We start from the raw sequence: 22,997 nt of genomic DNA on the forward strand, positions 1-22,997 counted from the left end.
TTTACCATTCTTTCGTCAATATCCCATGGATAAACGTGTGTGTATATAGAAATTGTCCATAATGTGCAAGACATGATGGCACATGCACAGAGGTCTTCTCCATGACCACGTCTGTCGGCAGTGATGAGAGGTCTGATTTAGTTGAGAATAAGGGATCTTACTAGAATGTTGTGCCATAATTTATGAGCGTCTTGAAAATGTATATCTCTGCAGTTTATGATGTGAGAAGGTAAGTTAATCACAATTCATTAAATATTAGCTAAGTGTAGCTAACCACACATTGCAGAAAGCAGCTTTGAGATTCCCTTTGGTTAGCTAGCAAGTGGTTGCTAGGTGGAGCTGGATGAAGATTGCTGGCTACTTAGTTAGCTAGCCAGCGGCAATGCATAAAATCGGTGTCTTGTGCAAAGCTTACTAAACGCTTTAAATTCACGCTTGCATAAGTAGTTCATTTAGCTGGCTAGCTAAATAAGTCTAGTGAACGTCTTGACCCCCCCACATGAAGTCATAAGCCTCTGGCTACCAGTAAAAGGCGTAGGCTGGTGGTAGCAGTTGTTCACATCACTGTCCAGTTTATTACTTGACCGCTTGTTTACAGGCATTTACGGCACGGTCTGTTCCATCCTAGTTGCATCCAACTACGAAATCGGCCGGTCATGGAAGTCAATGGGTGCGATGATCATCGTAGTTAGGAAATACTTGCAGAGAGAGGTGAAGGCGCATATGGCAAAGTGTACAGGGCCAGAGAGGTCTGCGATCAACAGCGACTTGTAGCAGTGAAGAAGGTGAACAGACACGGAGAGTGGCCTTCCTGCTTTCATGATCCGGGAGGTGGCGCTCTTGCGTAAGATCGGGTATTTCAACCATCCCAACATTGTAAAGTAATTAAATTTTTCTGTTATTTAATTATATCTGAACATTTTTGCATTGCCTTTGAATTATACATAATGATCTTTGGGGTTAAAATCACTGTGATGGTGTTATATAATTGTATACCATGGTGTCATGCCATTTCATTAGCAGAAATGCTTCACAATGATTGACCTTAATTGCTGATCTTACTGAAATGTTGTTGGACGTATCTGCTGGTCTGAAGAACAGGAGTTTGGACCTGACGCTGGTGTTTGAGTACAGAGACCAGGACCTGTCTACCTTCCTCACCATGGTCCCCAGCACTGGACTGAGTCTTGACAAAATTAAGGTGTGACTTAGCCCCCATACCTGCATCTGAAAAAACCCTCAATGACTCTAAAGCACTCCATTAACAGTTAGTATAACATTTTAGTGTACTCTCTTTTGAACTTTTCATGCCAGGTGTCCTCATATCTTGTCAGAATAAGCCACAGAAGGAGAAAGTGGTTGAGCAATGCTGTCATACTGCTTCCTGTCTGTACAGTATGTGGTGATGCAGCTGCTGCATGGGCTGGACTTCCTGCACACCAACATGCTGGTGCACCGCGATCTGAAGCCGGAGAATGTACTGGTTAGGAGCCGTGGAGAAGTGAAGATTGCTGACATTGGGCTGGCGTGCATCTACACCTATCGCATCGCCCTTACACCCTGTGTAAGCCTACAGAGTAGAACATCCTCCTTTGAATGCACAAACTGTTCAATTGTCAGTGCCATTGTCCCTCAGCCTAACTAAGGTAAAGGAACTATGCATAAAAGTAAAAAGTATCTTTCTCTCTATGTCCTATCCAACGCCTCACACCCTCTCCCTTCCTCTCTCTTTCTCTCTTCAGGTGGTGACACTGTGGTACAGGGGCCCCTGAGGTGCTGCTCCACTGGTTATATGTCCTCCGTGGATTTTTACCAAACTGTTCCTTTTGAGACCATTGCTCCGTGGATACGCTGAGGCTCAGCAGCTCCAGAAAATCTTTTAGTTTTTTCTTCAACCGTGCCCTACTTTTGATCGGTCGTTTATGATAAAAGCATTTGAATAATGTATGATGTGTGTTTTTACCAGTGCCTTGTGTTGGTGGTGTGTCTGTGCTCTTCCCCATGTCCCACAGGGTGATTGGCTTGTCCAGCGAGGAGGACTGGCCCAGGGAGAGCCCCATCTCCTACACCTGTAGTTGGTGCCTCAGAGACCCCTGCACCCAGCTCTTATCCAACCTGGGCCAGGAGGAGAACAACCTGCTCCTTGTATGTACAATATACACATTTTGAACCGTGTTTCTGTTACAAGGCATTTTCCGAGTTAATGAATCATTGAAATTCTATTGTTCTTTTAAAGCACACTCTTGTTCTCTGCCGGCAGCAATGTCTAGAGTTCAGCCCGGCCAATCGCATCTCAGCTTCCAGAGCCCTCTCCCACCCTTTCCTGGCGTGCGCCTGAGTACTCACAACCAGGCAGGATGTGGAGAGAAGAGGGGAGAGCTGGGACGGAGGTTCATTCTTCTTGGAGTCCTCTTACCTAGCCTATAGAACACTGAGGGTTCCCGTGCCGTAAGATCTGATGTACCTAAATCGAAATGTAGAATTTTGGAATGGAAATAAAAGTAAGTGAAAGTATTTAAAAGGTAAATCTGCAGGTTAAGCAATAAAGTGGCCACCCTGCCACTGTTTTGGTAAAAAGTTGAGGGGTGGAGAAATTGAATCTCAAGTTTATAGACAAATTCATAGACAGAGCTAAGGATGCAAAGACTGACCATGCATGATATCAAAATGATAGATTTAACCATGTTTTAAAGCTATATAGTGTTTGTTTACAATTACATTATTTACAAACAATGAAGTAAAACTGGCTTATAAGTGGGGCTCCGATGGGGTACGACAGTTGAACTAAGCTAATTAGGTATTTCTAAGTTATATTCTTCAACAATCAATGGGTATATATCATCAATTTAAAAGTCAAAACATTTATGTAGCATTGCCCCTTTAAAGGTAATTTGTTCAACATGAATTTCCAAATCTTGATTGGTTTTATCTGAATTGCATTTCTGAAGACTAGTTTCGTGTTATGAAAAAACACATGTATATCAAGCGATGTAGAAACTGCAGTTCTTATGGCATGAAAACCCAAAGTGGAAGGAAAAGGAAAGTTGACAGTGAATTAAATTACAACAAATATATTGCTTTACTACAACAAATTAGTTTATCGCTAGAATCCTTAGTTGCTACATCCATTTTTTTTTACTTATAAATGAATAATATATAACCATTCATTTTTGAAGAATATAACTTATAAATGCCTCATGAGCTTAGTTCAGCTGTTGTACCCCATCAGAAACCAAAATATAAGCTTGTTTTACTCCAATGTTTGTGAACGATTTAAATGTTTGTGAACGATGTAAATCACTGTATAACCTCAAAACATGGGTAAACTATCATTTTTATATCAGAGATAGTCAGTCTTTTCATCCATCTTTTGAATTTGAGAGTGGTTACATTTCCCCAGGCCCATCCCTCAACTTTTAACCAAAACAGAGTCAGGGTGTCCACTTTGTTATTGTTTCAATTAAAAAATGCATTGTTGATTGATTTGTTTTCCGCTCTGTATTTGATACCAGGCAGTCAGAATGCAGAAACGAGCTGCTAGAACATTTTGCAGGAGAACAAAATCTTAATAATTCAGAATGTGTGTGCTTTCATTTATTACTGAGGGATATTGCTGTTGTTACAAGTGATATTATTAATATCAAGTTGCTGCAAGGGAATGACACTGCTGTATGAGCATATAAGTGAATGCATTATTCTTTATATTGTTCCAACTGCACATTTGGTTCTTTATGGCCCTTTTTATTTCATATATATATTCTCTGTTTAGATACTTGGAAAGGTCATACCTGTACATAGATTTTCGTTTGAAGTGTTGAGGTACAATTTTAATGTTAGGGGCATTTTTTCAGGACGGAGAACATTCTGTGATCTTGTTTTAATTGAGCAAATGTAAATTAATTTCATTGTTAGTACTTTTCACAATGTTACTGTTTTCATTTCATTCATTCAATTGAGCAGCACCTGTTAACTGTTATTGGAATTGGTTTGATTTCACCCTCATCTTACATGTATTTTAATGAAGATATTTTCACAATATCATGTTTCCAAATGTCTGTTTTACTATTTTGTATAAGAGACATGGCTATATGTTTATCCCACCTCCACGACCTTAAGTGGTCACAAGCCACAGTGCTGTTTACCCTTTCATGACCATTGACCTTAGTATGGCCACACAGGCTCAAGTGCAGTGATGTATATAAGGTCAGATATATTCTTATTGTTCAAGACCTGAAGTGGCCCAAGCTAGTTATGCTGTGACTTGGTGTTATTTTACAAATTCTTTGGCCTCTTCAGATGTGGGACTGCCAGTGCTGCATCCTTCACTTGTTGCCTAATTTGTGCAAGGGCCTCTGTCCTAGCCCTCTGATCTGATCCCCCTTTCAATGTATTCTGGTCCTTGTACCCTGTTCATAGGCAGAGTCAGCGATATGACAGTAGATGCACAAAGTAAACAGCACAGTGGGTTAATTTCCGCAACAACTAGGAGCATTGGAGCGCAATGCTAAACTTCACTGTTTTGGCCCCGTGGCTACCACGTTGTAAGAGTGTGATGCGAGCCTGTGCGCAATCGCAGATACTATTTGAGAGCAAAGTTTTGCATCAGGCTCATCTTGCATCTCACTCATTGCAATGTTTGCGTTGCTGTTTGTGCAAAGTCATTTCGGTGACTACCTTTAAGTGAAATGGAAAAGTGCCTGTTTGGGCACTGGAGGCAGTGTTCTATACTGAGAGGTGGTAGGGTACTTCTCCAATTTCTTTGCCTTACGGTATTTAGTGCTAACTTTCAAACAGGGGAATTTTATTCATTGGTCCAATTTGGATAAATACAAGTGTCTTTAGGGTTCATGTTATCTTTATTCAAGCGTATCTTGATCCATGAAATGGCCAGACTTGACATTGATGTAGCCTATGCTGTAGCAAAGAAATAAAACAATTCCAATCATAGCTTAAAAGACAGTGTGCTGACATTTTACTGGTTCTGTCAATTGCTGTCTATAGCTCTCCCAGCCTTGGCCCCTGCATGTGGCAAGCCGCAGCGCCCGGGCGAAGGGAGGGGGTTATATTTTTAACAGGGACATGCTGCGCTCTGCGCTCGCCGTAAATGGGCTTCCACGCTCTATGTTGCAGCGGCGCACAAATGTCCAGTCACTGCTGTTGTTAGCGACCATAGCCGGTCCCCTACGATTCGAGTACATGTAAGTACCCTAGCAAAATTCCTTTATATTGGCTTCTAAAACAAAACATGTTGAAAGCCAACTTACAATGGGCATTGTTTAGCTTTTCGTTCATTGTAAATGACACCGTTGAGTTTTAGTGCGCTTTTGACACAACTCGATTGATTCGACTCAAACTGACACATTTAAGGACATGGTTAATTTAATGAATTTGCATTTAAAGTCCAATTTGATCTATTAATCGTATAGCTACACAGTTAGTTAGAAAAACCTCTCCAGTGCGCACGAGTGGCAAGGAAAATAGACCCTCGAATTGTGTCCATTACGCGTCAGTTACTGACAAGGAATTGTGTCCCGAATGCAAGGTCTTCCCCCAGTTTTTTATTAATTGACATGTGGTATCAAATAGTGATTATAGTCTGTTAATAGATCTGTAATATCAAACTGCAGAGCGACTTGTTCGGCCTAATTTCTTTATCTTACCAAACATTTGACTTGAGATTTGTTTGAGTAGGAAAATTGCTCTCATTCGTGTCCATGGCTCATGTCTTGTTTTGTCATCATTTTTTTTCTTCTTCCGAGTTATTTCGTACTATACTGTGAGATCCTATTTTTGGATAAATATTTGGTGGTGATGATGTTTGTTGCCATTGTGCTTTCTTGAAGTGGTGAGCTACTGACTGCATTGTGGCTGATGTAGAGGGTGGAAGTTAGAGGGGGCTGGCATATCAACTAGGACTGAACTATATGTACAGAAAGGGACAGTGATGTCATGTCATCATTCACACTCACATGCAATTCATGTGATTTAGGCTAGATAGTTTGGATGCCATCGGCATTGGTGAAGCAAAAATATTCCCAATTGTTCACACTTGGATATCACACAGTAAACAACTGTTAACGTGTCACATCACTCCAGGGGCGGAGGGGTGGGTTACAGTATGAGGGGCGGAGGGGTGGGTTACAGTATGAGGGGCGGAGGAGGAGAGCTACAGCTGCTCTAGAGGCATTATGTTCCATAGTGTACACAAGTCCTAGAAGCTGCAGTTGTTATCATTTCTAAACTCAATTAGAGTGTATTTGTATAGGCTCTGCAAAACTCTGCCATTGCCCCAGTGGTAGCAGCATTCTGAGCTATTTAAACCCAGAGCATTTTATTTTAAATAGAAGGCTCTGGTTAAATCTATCCCTAATTCACCTGCATCACATGTCCATTGTGTCCAGTGATTATCCAGAACATGGGTACAGAGAGGTAACACCCCTTAAGCCTTACGCATGCTTCGGTTCAGCTAGCGCCTAGCCGACCGCTCGCATACTCCCTTAATAGACCTTCGCTTGAAAAGCGAGAAAAAAGTGGCAATAGTACTGGTTGTCCATCTTGAGAAGCCGAAGCCATTATACACTTCCTCAAAATAGTCAGAATTAATCTAAGATAACTCAAGAAATCTGTCATTAATTTAGACATTTTTACATCGAACTAAGATGTTTGGTGCAGTATTTCTCAAGTTAAAAAAATGTGCATGGAAACGATTAGACTCTCATTGAATGATAAACACTTAATTGAAGAATCCTTACTATTGACCAATCACTGAAGAAGGGGTGTAGACTTCGGCTACCGACTTTGGCTACCGACTTTGGCTTGCCTCGAGAAAAAATGGAATGTGCACAAACAGCCGAAAAACCCCTTGCCGAAGACCAGAACGAACAAAAAGTTGGCATAATACATGCACAAACTCTTCAGAACTGTTTCAGCTGGGAAGCATGCGGACGCCTTAGAATGGGAAGAGTGGATGGGAAGCCACCACTCATTTGCTCTTAAATGACTCTGTTGCCCAGTGGGGGGGCTACTGTTCTAATCGTGTGTAATTCCTCTCTATCTCTTTAATCTGGACTTCACAGTCTGCTCCTGTCCTGAATTTGGTGACATCATCTGATTTAACATATCACCCATTTAACTTGAATGGGGGAAGATGTGAGATCAGAGACCCCATGGTTGGGAAAAATCCATTGCAATTGTTCTGGAAGTTCTAAGTAAATGTAAATGAGTAAATGAGGCTGTTCATTCAGCCTCATTTACTAAAATAACATAGCTGATATAGCTGACTTGCTTAAACAAATGTGGTTTCTACTGACAATTGAGATGTACAAACTGTCATAAGGGGACGACAAACGCATAAGAGGCAATCCATAATTTAGAATAAGACAATAATGAGCGAGCTAGAATGGACGTAGTCAATATAACTAACTATATGTTCAGCACTTTTGAAATGTACAGTGACAGAATTCAGAACATAGGCCGTTCTTACAGTGTTCTCCCTGTGCACGAAGTCAGAACCATAGGATAAATAAAGGGGGCATATAAGCAGGCAATGAAAGCTCTTACAATATTCAATGATTACATTTCTCAAAAACAGGTTATAGGCTACATGTGCACCACCAAGTCAGAACAGTAGGTGAAATTAAGAGGTGAAAATAGACCAAATTATTAGGGTGAGGCACATGGGCTACTAACTGCTTACTACACAATATACACTTAGTATTACTTTCTTAGCTACAGTATACATATCTCCCTGGCATATTACATATGTTTTATGCAGCAGCATATGAGACATTTTTGGACTCACCTTGTTGTGCTGTGCTCACTTGAACAGGAAGGTGATGCGGCGGTACATCGTGGGCAAATTCTGTCATCAGTCTGCCATTCTCTGGATTTATGGTGCTTTCAAGACAACTGGAACATGAGAAGAAGTAAAAGGTTGAATCATGATGATGTCAGTGATCTTCAGGTCATAGCTCTAGAAAGAGGTCAGAGTTTAGGATTTTTACAATTCTGAGTGAGATGAAAGTTCAAAACGTATTTTCCCAGTCGTAGCTCATTTTTCCCTGAGTTCCCGGTGGTCTTGAACTCACTAAAGTCAGATTTTGCACTTCCGAGTTAACTGTTGTTTTGAGCGCGGCACAAATCATGCTTCATTGACAGCATGACCAATGTTGAATGTTTATCATTTTAAACTAGGAAAAGAGACCCTTAATTTTAGACTTGGGACCACACAACCACAGCCACTCCACTGAATAGCAGGCTAATGATTGCTTTGCAATGCTTGCAGTTAGCCACTGATTCCTTCTAAACCACTCATTGTTGAATTTGCGATTTCCAACTTGTTTTGCAATGTTTATGTCCAATAGTCAATACGTTTTATCTATAATTTCTGTTCTTATTTATCTTCATATGACAAGGTAAAAAATTATTTGCCAGTATATTGTTGACTTGATTCATGATGATGACTGCAGGTTAAGATTTTGAAAGTATGATGTTGACATGATCAGTCCAATCAAGGCTATTGTAGATATAACTTAATTTGATGTCATTTTATCTGTGGCCAATGACCTTGAGCCTTCTTGGATAGGCACTTCTAATATAACTCTATGGCAGCACCCAAGGGGCTTGAATGTTGTAGCTCTATCCTTAGACTTGGCGGTGAAGTAGTGTCCCCATGAGTGACAGAACACTGAGCCAATCACGGCGCAACGCTCCATATTTTCTGATGGCTTGCCCCACCACCACAGAGAGCACTGAGCTAGGCTGAAACACCTGCATTTTGGAGCTGCCTTACTGAAGAAAAAAAGGCACCATGTTTGTATGCAGCTTTATTAACTCAATGATATATATCTTTTTTTTTTACATTGTTTTTAAACTGATATGTGACACGTATTAATGCCAAAATAACATGCAAAACAGGCAATCCCCCCAAATGTTTTTTTATTTGACTTTTTATTTGTTGCCCCACCTGCCTTGAATGACATGTCGCCGCTGGCAAGGGGATACCTAGCCAGTTGTACAACTGAATGCATTCAACCGAAATGTGTCTTCCGCATTTCACCCAACCCTTCTGAATCAGAGAGGTAATACCTCCTACATCACAGAAGGTTGGTGGCAACTTAATTGGGGAGGACGGGCTTGTTGCAATGGCTGGAGCTGTGTAAGTGGAATGGTATCAAACACATGGTTTCTATGTGTTTGATGCCATTCCATTTGCTCCGTTCCAGCCATTATTATGAGCCATCCTCCCTTCAGGAGCCGCCACTGTCCTGCACTACATGACCAAAAGTATGTGGACACCTGCTCATCGAACATCTCATTCCAAAACCATGGACATTAATATGGAGTTGGTCCCCCTTTGCTGCTAAAACAGCCTCTACTCTTCTAGGAAGCCTTTCCGCTAAATGTTGGAAGATTTCTGCGGGGACTTGCTTCCATTCAGCCACAAGAGCATTAGTGAAGTCGGGCACTGATGTTGGGCGATTAGACCTGGCTCGCAGTCGGCGTTCCAATTCATCCCAAAGGTTTTTCGATGGGGTTGAGGTCAGGGCTCTGTGCAGGCCAGTCAAGTTATTCCACACCGATCTCGACAGACCATTTCTGTATGGGCCTCGCTTTGTGCACGCGGGCATTGTTATGCTGAAACAGGAAAGGGCCTTTCCCAAACTGTTGCCACAAAGTTGAAAGCACAGAAACATCTAGAATGTCATTGTAGGGTGTAGTGTTAAGATTTCCCAACACTGGAACAAAGGGGCCTAGCCCGAACCATGAAAAACAGCCTCAGACCATTATTCTTCCTCCACCAAACTTTACAGTTGGCTCTATGCATTCGGGCAGGTAGCGTTCTCCTGGCATCCGCCAAACCCAGATTCGTCCATCAGACTGCCAGATGGTGAAGCTTAATTCATCACTCCAGAGAACGTGTTTCCACTGCTCCAGAGTCCAATGGTGGCGAGCTTTACACCACTCCAGCCGTCGCTTGGCTTTGCACATGGTGATCTTGTGTGGTTGCTCGGACATGGAAACCCATTTCATGAAGTTCCAGATGAACAGTTTTTGTGCTGACTTGCTTCAAGTTTGGAACTTGGTAGTGAATGTTGCAACTGAGGAGAGACAATTTTTATGCGCTACGCGTTTCAGCACTCGGCGGTCCCGTTCTGTGAGCTTGTGTGGCCTACCACTTCGTGGCTGAGCCGTTGTTGCTCCTCGACGTTTCCACTTCACAATAGCTCTAGCAGGGCAGAAATTTGATGAACTGACTTGTTGGAAAGGTGGCATCCTATGACGTTGAATGTCACTGAGCTCTTCAGTAAGGCCATTCTACTGCCAATGTTTGTCTATAGAGATTGCATGGCTGTGTGCTCGATTTTATACACCTGTCAGCAACGTGTGTGGCTGAAATAGCCAAATCCACTCATTTGAATGGGTGTCCACATACTTTTGTATATATAGCGTACATTAATGCTGTTCATAGCAGTTCCTCAATGCCCTGTGTGTCCTCAGGGTCAGTGTGGGACCAGGTTAAAAGAGGGACATAAAACATAGTGTCCGTGACTACTTCACCTCAGCTCTGTTTACAATGACATGCGGGGAGATACGATACTCAACTGCCGTTTTGCCTCATTAAAACCTCTCTATGAACTTTCTTTTGCATGTTGATTCAAATTTATCTTGGAAAATAGTGTATACAGTCTCATTTCTCTGTGTATTCCTAGCGAGTACTAACAAGTCTGTTCATCGAGGTGCTTTAGAACAAGCTTGTCAACTAGTGTTACTGGATTAGGGGCTGATGATCCATGCTGAGCTCCAATGGCAACCAACCTCTCTCGCCCAATCCAGCCCTGCCTAGCCCGTCACATGACCTCTGCACCGGTCTGCCCAAAAGATGGACACTCTCTGTCTCCGTCTTCATTGTCTTACTCACACTCAATTACTTGGTATTGGGACGTTTCTCATCTTGCCCTCTCTTACTCTTGAGAAGGTAGGGCTACACTTACCAAGCTGTCTCTATTCTTATGGTAGTCAATTTTGTGGTTGTGTTGAACTTGACCTCACATACACACGTGAGCATACACACATGAGCACACAAACACAGCTGCCCTTCGGATCTTGATGTCCCATGGGGATCACTGCGTCTGACAGCTCAGCTTTCGGTGGCACGGCCTTTTGCCGTCGTCTGCGGCATCGTCAGATTTGGAGATTCACCTGGCTCTATGTTAGTCGCTTGCTCACACTGTCTGAGAGCTGCAGTCAAAGAGTGAGGAGGGAATGCAAAATCAATTTAAAAGTCAATCATGTCTTCCGTATATAAGCTTGCAATCTGGAAGACACTCTGTCTCACACCATTCCCAATACACCCAGAGCAAGCGGTGTATCTACAGTCTAATTGATGTCTGTGTTTATCTGTTTATGGTGAAACCATGACTGTTACAGACCACCACAGAGTACAGTGCCCTTAAGCCTACAGTAGCTCTGCTGTGCTAAGTCCTATGAGTCCCATAGCTCTCTCTGCTCATTGTTCCATAGGCCCCATTGTGTTTCAGCTGTGGTGAGAAAGGGACAGGAATGCTGACGCTAACATTTAGCCATTTCAGAACACCACTCGCACACCAATTTTTGGCGGCCTATCAAATGGCTCAAGTCCCTACTGATTGAGAATACAAATGTGGTGATGTCATTATTTATATTTGATTAGTGGTTCAGATCCTTGTTTGTGTTCAAACAGCCAGGTAACCTAGTAACCAGGATGTGGGTTTTGCATGTGTGTGCTTGTTGAGAGAGACGTTAGACTTGTCAGATGAGTGGGTATGGACAGTCCTGTTCAGGGACATTTCTAGGGACATGCATTCCCAATGAGATGTTTAGTGCCATGTTATTGGTAGAGGATCAGAATGAATGCTGTAGCCTACATAATCTATGACTGGGTTTGAACAACCAGCGAACTATACCAACTCTGGGTAGGCCTATTCAAAATACTTTATAAATGTAATCTTTTGTTTTGTTAGTGAACTTATCACTTGCCGGACAGCGTCTCCAAATGTTCAGCTCGCTAACGTAGGAAGGCACTAACTAACTAACTAACTAACTAACTAACGTTGAAAGCAAGAGGCACTGATCTTGTCCAGTCTTAATGATCACCAGTGGAATTCTACTGGGAAACCTGCAGACAGTCAGCCATGTACTGTAGGACTGAAGTGGAGCTGACTGGCTGGCTGACTGGCTGGCAGTGGTATAGGGTTTCAGTGCAAGGGGAGATTCCTGCTTTGCAGAGCAGCCTACAACAGGTTGTCTTACAGGGCTTCAGCAGGAAAGAGGAGGGAGGAAGAGAGAGAGAGACGGGCGACATGGGAAGGAAGGGAAAAAAAGAGGCGGCAATCATATTGTAGCCTGTTGCCTACAGATGGCATGCTGCTATAAAATGAGATGAAGCAAGATGCTGATTTTATAAGGGACATGTCAGCTAGGTATGGTTTGTTTTGGTTCAGTGCTATGTGAGTGTGAGAGAGATTTGTGTAAAATCGGGCGACTGTAAATTCTTTAGGTTTTTGTTTCATCATAGCGTCATGTTATTTGATGTAATAGTGCACTTGTAGGCTGGTGGTATGTTTATGTCGTAATGATTGACTTAACCAAGAACATACGGATGTGAAACAAACAATGAATGAATTATTCAACTGGTAGTGAATGAATGTGTGGCTAACTGATTGAGAAAGTGAGATGGCGCAGTTATCTGATGTTTCTATTGCTACCTCTGTCTCAGCAGTGCAATGAGCTCAAAGGAATGATTTGTCTGTCTGACAGCCTGCTGATTGGAAGAAGACATTCCCAATGCCAACAACGGAGGTGCTGATTGGTTCTACCTGCCAACTTTGGACCTTTTTGACCATTTATCATTTGGTGTCTGTTAGATGAGAAGTGACATAGGAGGGAATCTCTTGAGGTTTGAGTCATCAATGCCCATGTCATTGTTATAGGAGGCCTACTGAGACAGACAGGGAGAGGAACAGACAGGAAGAGGAACAGGCAGCATGGACACTATAGAGAACCCCGCCTTGGAGCCCAGATCGGAGCGGATTGCCCGCTACAAGGCCGAAAGGAGGCGGGAGCTACAAGAACGCTATGGCAACATGGAGGAGCTCCCATCCAAGTGGGTGAGGAGGGATGGGACTCTCATGAACTCAGACGGCGCACCTCCCTCCACAGACAGGATCCTCTCTGGGGGGGTGAACGGCAGAGCGGGGGGGCCGGAGGGGGGCAGGAGGGAGAGCAACACCCCTCTGGAGTCAGAACCGAGGAGAGTCTCCAACGGCTTTGAGGCAGACACTGCTGCAGACCCAACATACATCCGAAGGTGAGTCCCTTCCATGTGTAGCCATTAGCCAGTAGTGGAGATCCTTCTCAACCCCCACCAAGAAGACAAAGAGTGATGCAGCAGACAGATTGCATACACTGACTGTGATGTCACCCCACATGCTGACTCAGACCACTGAACCTAGATATGCTGAAGGTATGCAGGTAATGCCTGCTGGCCATCAGTGAATTGCTGTCTTATACAGTATCAGGCCATGTACACGTAGCGTAACAGCCCCAACAGACTGGCCTTTTCCCTGTTCCCTAACAACAGACTGGCCTTTTCCCTGTTCCCTAACAACAGACTGGCCTTTTCCCTGTTCCCTAACAACAGACTGGCCTTTTCCCTGTTCCCTAACAACAGACTGGCCTTTTCCCTGTTCCCTAACAACAGACTGGCCTTTTCCCTGTTCCCTAACAACAGACTGGCCTTTTCCCTGTTCCCTAACAACAGACTGATGAATAGAAACAACCATATTATGTGTAACCACCTCCTAAAACAACCCCCCACCAGTCACCAAACTCCTTCTCCAGTGAAAATTCTTTCCTGTGACCTTTCAGCCTCGTAAAACAGTTGTCAGAGTTCACCTGTGCTTTATGGCCTTTGTTGCTAATTCAAACGGAGCGAGCTAAACCCGACTCCCAGCGTCATGCAGTACTAGTACAGCAGAGATCACATTGATTCCTCCATGCGTGTTTTATATCCTCCTGACCTGGACTCCCTTTCCTTTAAGAGGTACAATACTTTGTCAGGGGTGCTCTTTAGGAATTGGCGTAGTTGTGGGAGTTTGCCACTTTCCTTACGCCACCTCTCTCCCACCTCCCTCCTCCCCACCTCCTCCCCTGCCTCCAGGCAGTGTTCTTCTGGCTCTGCCGGCATGTTGAGTAGGGGGGAGTCCCTAGCTCCCCCAGGCCCCCCTGGACCCGACGCGGCCCAGCTGCAAACGCGGGTGTCGGTGGGCCAGTTGAGGAGTGCCCTGCTGCAGCAGACCGGGACTGGAACACAGCCTGAGAAAGTGTAGGGTCTGCTGCATGAAACGGCCTGTGTGTGTGTTGTTATTCTGAATATGTGTGGGCGTCAGTCCCACTGCTTCCAGTTTCTCACTATCTCTCTCTCCCCTTCTCTCCTGATGCTCACCCTGTTCCTCTGTGGTTGGGGATAATAGTCCTGACAGTGGCCGTGCCGCCTCTTCCCTTGACCTGGCTGTAAAGCCGGGCTCGGAGGGGGGACGGCGGTGCACCCGTCGCTACCACCCTGGGGTGTCGGGCGGGTGCCGCAAAACCAACGAGCGCTTCAGGACACAGCCGATCACAGCCTGTGAGGTGCAGGAGAGCGGCGGGTAGGGACTGTGTGCTTCGGCCAGCCATATCAACCATGTCATATCAGAGCATGCAGGTCAAGCCTGGGGCTCATCTGGAAGACTCTGCCCTAGTTTGGTTACTCTTCAGGTGGAGAGGTTTGCAGTGTTTTGTGCCATTGCTTTTTCTTCTTTTCCGATTGTTTTGATAGTGTGTGATAATGGTTTGCATGCATGTAAATGCTTTCCAGATATTTACTGTCCTCTCATAGAGGAGCATCTCTTTTGGTGGTCCTTGTGGTTATGTATTGAAATAGTTTGGCCTTGGTACACTGGCAAGCGGCATGATTTGCGTGGATGTTTGCATCTGTTCATGGCGCTTCATAGCAACCATGATATGAACAGTGTTGCTTTGTTAAGCATGCAGATATGACCCAGGAGCCTGGGTCTGTGTGTGAGATACAGTAACCCGCACAGACATTAGAGAGAGAGTGAAAAGAGAGATTTACACCAGGCAGGAATGAGCATGGTCAAACTCCTTTCATCTTTTGTCTTGTGTGCATGTTTCAGCCAATGACATCGTGTTGATTCTCTCTCTCTCTCTCTCTCTCTCTCTCTCTCTCTCTCTCTCTCTCTCTCTCTCTCTCTCTCTCTCTCTCTCTCTCTCTCTGTGCCCCACAGACTGCTAGAAGCAGAGGAAGAGGAGAACGCGAAAGGTAACGAACCCCTGCCCACCTGGCTCTCACATGGCCTGTTTTATTTTGCCACACACAAACGGCTGATCCATTGCCTATTGTACAGCCTCTGTACTGCCTCTGTGTTAACTGAGTGGGGGGAGAGAGGGACAGAGAGAGGGAGACAGAGAGAGAAACAGAGAGGGACAGAGAAGAGAGAAAAATAGAGAGAGAGAGAGAGAGCGAGAGAGAGAGATAGAGAGAGGGTAACAGGCATAGTGCTGTGTGGCTTGCCAGAGATAATGTTTAACACAGTGACAAAGAAGAGCAGGTGCTCTCTCTCTTTCTCTCTTGTTCTCTCTCTCTCCCCCCTCTCTTTCTCTCTCCACTCTCTCTCTCGATCACAGAAATGCCGACATGGGAGATAGGAGGTGGCAAAGCGCTCTGATCAGCACTTGTCTCTACAAGTAGCGTGTGATAAAATGGCTCAGCAGGCTACTGTAATAGGCGTTTGTCATCACACTGTAGCTGAGCGAGAGAGAGAGACAGACAGACAGAGAGAAAGATAAAAATGGGGTGGACAACACAGGGTCAGAAGGAATAACAGTTTTTTCCCTTCTATTTTCACTCAAAAACAACAGATAATACAAAAACACAAACCTATATCAACTAATAGTTACTGTATAACAGTACGTTCATAACAGCACACCTGATGAATATACTCTGATCTCTACTTACACTCAACCCCAGCTCCAGAGATGCCTTTCTAGAACATCTATAATAAACAGAACATCAAATAAATCAAGGGATTTTATTTTTAAACACTCCACCAGACCCAGATGGGAACAGAGTGACGGTAGAATGTTGAAGTTCCTCGGTGGGGATGGATTTATGAGCCATAAAAGCATGCCTGAGCACCACACCGCCACTATAAAAAAATTAAAAATAGTCCCCACTTGTACACAGTAGCTGTCCAATAAGTTCTCACTGATGCATTGATTTGGCTGTCCACCTAAAATGCATGATTAAATGGCCATTGAGAGCGGTGTTAGAAACAACAGAGACAGTTGACACTCACTCCATCAGCGTTGCTGTCCAACTGCCTGGTCAAAAGGATGAGCTGTGGGGTCACTAAGTTCAAGCCAGGTGAGAGAAGAAGTAGGCAGCTAGCGGTGCCAGCTGAGAGATAGTGGTGGTGGTGCCATGTGACAGTGTAGTAAGGGCCAGGTGCAGGGCGGGGGCCTCGCACGAAGGGATCAGTCACAGAGATCTGTCTGTCGCGTTGTGTCGCGGTGGACTGACAGGCTTGACTGCTACTATGAGCAGGTTAACTGTTTTTTTTGCTGTATGACAGGGACTGTGAGTTTGCTGTATGATCAAAAGGCGTGTTGGGTGCTGTTACATTTTTTTTTGTTTGCCTATTTTTATTTAAAGGATTAATGTGTTTGACAGACTCAGTGATGCCAAAATTATATCCCTGCTGATGACACAGACAGACTGACAGGGATTTAGCATTTTAACATGGTGTGTCTTTGAGTGTGCATGTATTTAACTCTAATGTATTTACCTCTGTTTGCCTGACTGGATGTATATATTTAATGTCATGAATCCCACCCCCCCCCAGCTGATGTGAAGACAGACGACAGAGCCAAGATGAGTGTGGCGGCCAAGATGTCTCTGTTTAAAGTAAGCACGCCCATCTAGCTCAGCCTTTGCTGTGAAACAGGACCCTGTCCCAGGAACCCCGTCCTGTTCCCTTGTACCATGTTGTCCGTCTCCATGCCTGATCACAAAAGGTCATCACCATGGAGACCAGGGGGGCTACACAGGGCTTATGTCTCACAACTGCACATAAACAGACACAACAGAGTCCATGTTGAGAGAGGGATGGAGAGAGAGCGAGAGTGAGAGAGGGGGAGAGAGAGAGAGATCTCATGTAGCAGTCCTGGCGGCTGCTCACCTTACAGTCACGGAGCAACGCATGATGAGCCAGCAGGCTGAGCTGAGCATGCAGAGCTGAACACACCGAACGAATGTTGAGGAATATGAATGGCCAAACAGGTGCTGCTCTCTGACAGGGCCTTGTATAATAGTACTGTACTATATATCGCTACATGGTGCCTAAATAAGACCAGGTATGCAGACAGAGTGTAGTATAGGACATATAGGAAGCCAGACCACAGAGTGCATGCAGAAGGACCCTTCTGTTCTTAGTTTACTCCCATTGGCCAATGTGTTATTGTTTATGTAGCCGTTGGCAGCCTGTCTTGTTAACCAATATTTCACTTCCTGGTGGGTTTTAGTCACGTAGCATCTGTCGAAACCTAGGTGAAAAGTAGCCAGGGACTATCAAGCCATGAACAGGCATTAACAGGTGGTTGTAATTAGCCTGTAGCTATCTCCTGTCAGGCTGGCTGGTGGAGGAGGGAGGCAGGGCCAGGAGGGAGGGGACTAAGGGGAGGGACAGGGAGGTAAAGGTACACTACTGAGGGAGCTCTGGTTACAGTGTGACCTGCAGGCCTGGCATTCTATCCCTCTCCTCTACCTTCTTACATAGGCCACCCACAGCACCTTACAGATCCCTGGTTTATTCACCAGCTATCCCACCCACGTCCGCTGCCTACAGTACTACACCTCCATTCACATGCTAGGAAAGAGAGAGACTTTCAGTGAAAGAGATGAAAAAGGAGAGGACATTTTTGTAATTTCTCAGTAATTTCAACCATTATATGCTCTGTTTGATCTAAATGTTGATTATACACCTGTGGAAAGGCATGATTGTGTAACATGTAATGGTCAGATATTACGTATCAATTATCAACATAAATGTTATGAATGACTATTTCTCTCGCTTTCTGTTTCACTTCTCCCTATTTCTCTCTGTTGCAGGAGCTAGAGAAGACAGCAGCCCCTGAGGCCTCCTCCTTTCTGAAGCCTCGCTCTGGCAGCGCCACGTATGAACGCAGAGGACGCCGCGGCAACGAGCACCGCTCACTCACTCAGCCAATTACCTGTGAGGAGATGGTGGTGGCCACCAGGTGAGCAGGGTCAAGGGTCACACCTCGGTGGTCAATGGACAAGGATATATTGCATCTGTTGGCAGTGAGGTGTTGGCAGACCGTATGCAAAAAAACATTGGCCTCTCACACATTAAAATTCCTTGCCCAGTGGGTTGTGGAATCCATATGGAAGGCAGGTTATATTAAGAGCTTTCGGTATGGTACCGCTTAGATGTAAACTCCCCTAAAGAGGGGACTAGCGTGCTTTTGGTACCGGTTCCGACCAACATTTGTGCTTATAAATTCGATGTGTGGACACCGTAGGTCGAAATGGCTTGCATTCAGCAGTAGCCCTAGTCCTCTTCCGCTTGTGTAACTCAGGCTGTGACATCTTAATACCACTTGAAGCTGGGATGTCCCGCCTACCATTTAATTCGCTCTTACGACTGTCCATCAACTCCTGGCTGAACGCATCACAGCCACTGACAAAGCACATGCCTGCAATCCTTTAGATCCTAGTGCAGCAGGAGAGCGTGGGTTCATCGCTCTAGCACATTCGGATATCAATTTATAGCCAATTTTATCAAAGTAATCGGAAATAGTTAATAGATTATAATCAAAAAACACTTTCTGTTTGCGATAGATGGACAATATTAATATGAGATGAAAGGTGATTTCCTAACGAGTTCAGGATGCCAAGCTAGAACCCTGTGTGATGTTCAGAAGTTTTAATCAAGAGAGACCTTAAGAAAATATGCATCATTTTTCTAACACTAAACATACAAATACAAGGAAGGTGAAATCTTACAGTTAGTCATTTTGTAATTTGATTGTACTATATTTAGAAAGCATATAATATTTTCAAGCCCTATTCATACAGATTTGTTGAATAGAAAATACATCATATAAAATATTTCATGTTTTTATTTTTTTTGACTGTGTACATGGGCGTGTGTCCTCAAAAGTGACTGCTCCTCAGGAATTTATACCTATTTTTACCAGTAAGGTGAGATTTTAATCTTTCTCGCAGTCTAAACATTACTAGGTATTGTTTATTGGCCTTCTCATGATAAAATACAATTTTAGGTATGTCTATTTAGGCAGAAATCTACATTTTGCCATTACATTTAACAGGTTTAATGTTGCAAATATCTCACATTGTGTTCCACAGTTCCCGTCAGTCCGCATTTTAATTAACAGGGGTGTTTCTCTATTTTAACTATTCTTCCATGACTTCCATTCACCATCCTTCTTCTCCTACCTATCTACCCCAGCAGCACCCCCCAGCCAGCAGAGTCAGGCGAGGCCCAGGCTGTGCAGGCCGAGGCAGAGGCGGTGGAGGACGATGAGAACAGTAAGCTGACTATGAGTGAGAAGCTGGCTCTGTTCAACAAGCTGTCCCTGCCAGGGAACCAGGGGGACGCCGCTCCCCATGCCCCCCCAGAGAGACGCAGGCAGAAGGGGGCACGCTACCGCACACAGCCCATCACCGTGGAGGAGGTCAGCCTGGTGAGAGTGGGTGTGGGACCAAGAAAGACATCCTCAGAGGAATGGAAAAGGGAATATTAGAGATGACATTGGCAATTGTGTGCGTGTGTCTTTCTTTAACTGAGAAATACGGATTGTGACACAGGTGATTCAGTTGTGTGTGTGTGTGTGTGTGTGTGTGTGTGTGTGTGTGTGTGTGTGTGTGTGTGTGTGTGTGTGTGTGTGTGTATACTGGATGTTGACGTGAGCATGAGTGGGTGAGTAAGTGTATGTACACCATATTGAATGTCACACTCTGTGCCTCTAACTGTTCTGAGCACTGGATTGATCAATAGTTTTATTTGATCAGTATCAAACCAATGTCGACCATAACTCTGTCCAGAGGGTAACACTACACCAGCGCCCAATTCAATCACACTAAAATTAGACAGGTCCAAAATGATAACTCAGAAATATGTAGTAACCTCTTCTTATAGTTTTCATACTAATTTACACTATTGTGATGAGTAGAATCTATGATCTCCATGTCTCTGACAGTATTCTCCTCGCTTTGTCCTCCCTCAGCTCCAGAAAGGCCCCATCCAGCTGCCCCCGCTTCGCCTGTCCCCCACCCTCTCCGACCGGCAGCAGGAGCAGTCCATCAACCTGAGGCCCAGTGAGGTGCGTCAGGCCCAGCCTCGACCCGGGGCCGACGTGGAGCCTAACACAGGACCTGACCCATCCCAGCAGGGCCTGCAGCAGCGCAGGGGCTCTGAGCCAGGAGAGATCAGAGGCATCCTGAGGAAGAGCCCCTCTGGAGGACCAGAATGGGACCGAGACAGAGACACTATGTGGGAGGGCAGACAGCAGGACCAGAATGGAGGAGGGGAGAGGGGGAATGGGGTGGAGGAGAGGAGGGCAGAGAGACATGATAATGTACCAGTGCCTCGTAGAGAGAGACCAGCCTCCTCTGCCCCCTGGAGACAGAGGAACAGGAACAGGAGGGAGACGGTGGCCGTGTGTGCCCCAGACAGGCCATCCTCAGAGCAGGGTCACCCCCAGGAGGAGAGGCAGATGGACCCTCCTGGGAACACCTCTGGGAGAGACAGGTACACAATTAACACAAAAGCCAACATACAGGCCTTTTAAATTATGTGTTTGTGCGTGAACGTTGATGGAATGTTGTAACCCTGAGCGTGTATTGAAATTTGTGGGCTGCAGGAGGGATCTCTATTGCTGAGTGTCATGGAAGGTTTGTCTTTGTGTTTTTAGGTGTGTGCGCACGCCGCGTGTGTGTGTGTGTGCGAGCGAGCGAGCATGTGTGTGAGCGAGCTTGAGCACAAGAGAGAGATTTGCATTGCTATTTCTTAGACCTCCCCTCTGTCTCTGTGCAGGTTGTCAGATGCTTCCAGGGAGGAGGAAGAGGAGGAGGAGAGGGGGAGCAGGGTGAGGAGAGACACCCCTCCCAGACAACACGTCCAGGTGACCTTGGCGGACCAGAGGAAGGTAAGACCAGCGGCCATCTTACTGGACCTCAGACCTCAGTCAGAGCAGGCAGCTACTGGGAATGGTGGGCAGTGGATAGATGCTGACATCACTGATTTGCATTGGAAATCTCACACGGACTGAGCTCATGTGTTTTGGAGCCAGTTGGTTGGGTGTTTATAGTTGATTTGGGTCTGCACTTGTGTTTAGCATCTTGAATATGTAGGCTCAGAATCCCACTGGGGCAAATCCAGTCTTAGCCTGGAAAGCAGAGCAGCGGACAGCTGTGGACACATCCTTCTCAGTCAGATAGATAGATAGATCCACCACAGGAGGCTCCCAGACAATCCCTAGTCCCCAGGGTCTGTGATACTATGGCTTGGCCCCACTGTAACACTCCACGCCAGCCCAGCCCAGAGAAAAGGCCCTGTCTTCCACTTGTAATCTCTAATCCTCGGGGTGGCTGTCTGGAACCAGTGGGTTAAGTGTAACCTGTCAGTCAGGGAAAGAGGGGAGGGTGAGGGTCAACAGGGGGACAGATCACAGGAGAGTTGGCCTCGATTTGGGAGGCATTTTAAAAGAGGGGATGCTGTCCGCACACTGCCCCAAAATTATATCGAAATAGTATATTTATTTTGAAAAAGGTGAAACCGTTAAAAGGTGCGTAGTGCGTGGCCAGGTAGGAGGAGTTACTTTGCTGTCCTTTCTGTTGATGAAGGTTGAACAGATAAACACTCTCAGAAAGCAGAGTGCTTAATATGAGAGTTTGTTGTAGTTTTGCCATTCCACTGAGACCAAAGGAGCATCATAACATCATAGCAGCTCTACACCAGCCCCATATCTTACTATGGTATGTGTTTAATGTCATAGCAGCCCTACACTAGCCCTATACCTTACTATGTATTCAATCACTGAGAGCTACCTTGCGTTACTTAGATATGGGTGCAGCTTCTACTGGTGTTATGGCCCAGGAATGGGCTGAATGGCTCTGAATGACATGGAATGTTATCAGATAGACTTAACAGATAGAGGCTTCCATGAACACCCTCTTGACCCCATTAGGCCCCCTTAGCTAGACAGTGTTGACACTTATCTGTGTTGTGTGTATGTGTGTGAGAGAGAGAGAGAGAGAGACCTTCATACCCTTGTGGATGTTTCTCATCGCTCTTCACCCTCTCTTTCTCCTATTTGCCATCTCTTTTTATGCTATGCTCGCTCCTCTCACCCTATTTTTTTCTTGGCTTTGCTGACCACACCCCCTCTCTGCTCCAATGCTGCCCCCTCTAGGAAGACAGTGAGATCTCCCATGATGCACCAGCTGTCAACCCTCAGTGCTGGGTAAGCGGAGTACTGGCTCTGTGGCACCCTATTCCCTACATAGTGCACCCTATTGCCTACAAACCTCTGTGTTTGGTTATTTCAACCGAACTTATTAGCCTGGTTTGTTGACTATGTTGCTAGTCCAAGTCATATCAAATCTATTATATACTGTTCTACCCAATCCTGGGCTTATTCCTTTATCCTCCTCCCCTCCTCCCAGGATCCTGCCTTTTCCTCTGTCTATTCTAACAGTACACCTCAATATGTCATGTGTTACAATCAGGTGAGTGTTTGTGCAAGCACACGTTCAGGTAATGAGTGTGAAGTGTGTCCATTGCATGCCATTGCCCCTCAATATTCCATTTAAATGTACTTGTTGGAGTGCTGTGATTTGAGTTGTGTTGATA

General features: G+C 45.0%; 1 protein-coding gene and 1 long non-coding RNA gene across 20 annotated transcripts in view; both read left to right on the forward strand.

Annotated features, from left to right (window-relative positions):
• The first annotated feature begins 238 nt into the window (after positions 1-238).
• On the forward strand, positions 239-1,502 carry LOC106607241 (uncharacterized). The gene is made up of 3 exons (XR_006770239.1): positions 239-881; positions 1,097-1,201; positions 1,397-1,502. It is a non-coding gene; the product is annotated as an uncharacterized lncRNA (long non-coding RNA).
• A 3,554-nt stretch (positions 1,503-5,056) lies between these two features.
• Positions 5,057-22,997, forward strand: part of LOC106607239 (supervillin) — a 29,540-nt gene continuing 11,599 nt past the window's right edge. For 2 of the 19 annotated variants that reach the window (XM_014203991.2, XM_045720608.1), the window contains exons 1-13: positions 5,057-5,198; positions 12,758-12,840; positions 12,972-13,348; positions 14,201-14,365; positions 14,514-14,687; positions 15,327-15,361; positions 16,944-17,005; positions 18,209-18,357; positions 19,593-19,827; positions 20,371-20,894; positions 21,180-21,291; positions 22,558-22,608; positions 22,811-22,873. In XM_014203991.2, coding sequence (XP_014059466.2) covers positions 13,026-13,348; positions 14,201-14,365; positions 14,514-14,687; positions 15,327-15,361; positions 16,944-17,005; positions 18,209-18,357; positions 19,593-19,827; positions 20,371-20,894; positions 21,180-21,291; positions 22,558-22,608; positions 22,811-22,873 — 1,893 coding nt within the window. In that variant the 5' untranslated portion in view covers positions 5,057-5,198; positions 12,758-12,840; positions 12,972-13,025. Of the gene's footprint in view, positions 5,199-11,791; positions 11,955-12,290; positions 12,462-12,757; positions 13,349-14,200; positions 14,366-14,513; positions 14,688-15,326; positions 15,362-16,943; positions 17,006-18,208; positions 18,358-19,592; positions 19,828-20,370; positions 20,895-21,179; positions 21,292-22,557; positions 22,609-22,810; positions 22,874-22,997 lie in introns of those variants that run through there. The other 17 variants (XM_045720609.1, XM_045720607.1, XM_045720603.1 and 14 more) reach the window with 17 other exon arrangements.

The sequence above is a fragment of the Salmo salar genome, chromosome ssa06 (assembly GCF_905237065.1).
Source record: "Salmo salar chromosome ssa06, Ssal_v3.1, whole genome shotgun sequence".
Classification (NCBI taxonomy): Eukaryota; Metazoa; Chordata; class Actinopteri; order Salmoniformes; family Salmonidae; genus Salmo; species Salmo salar.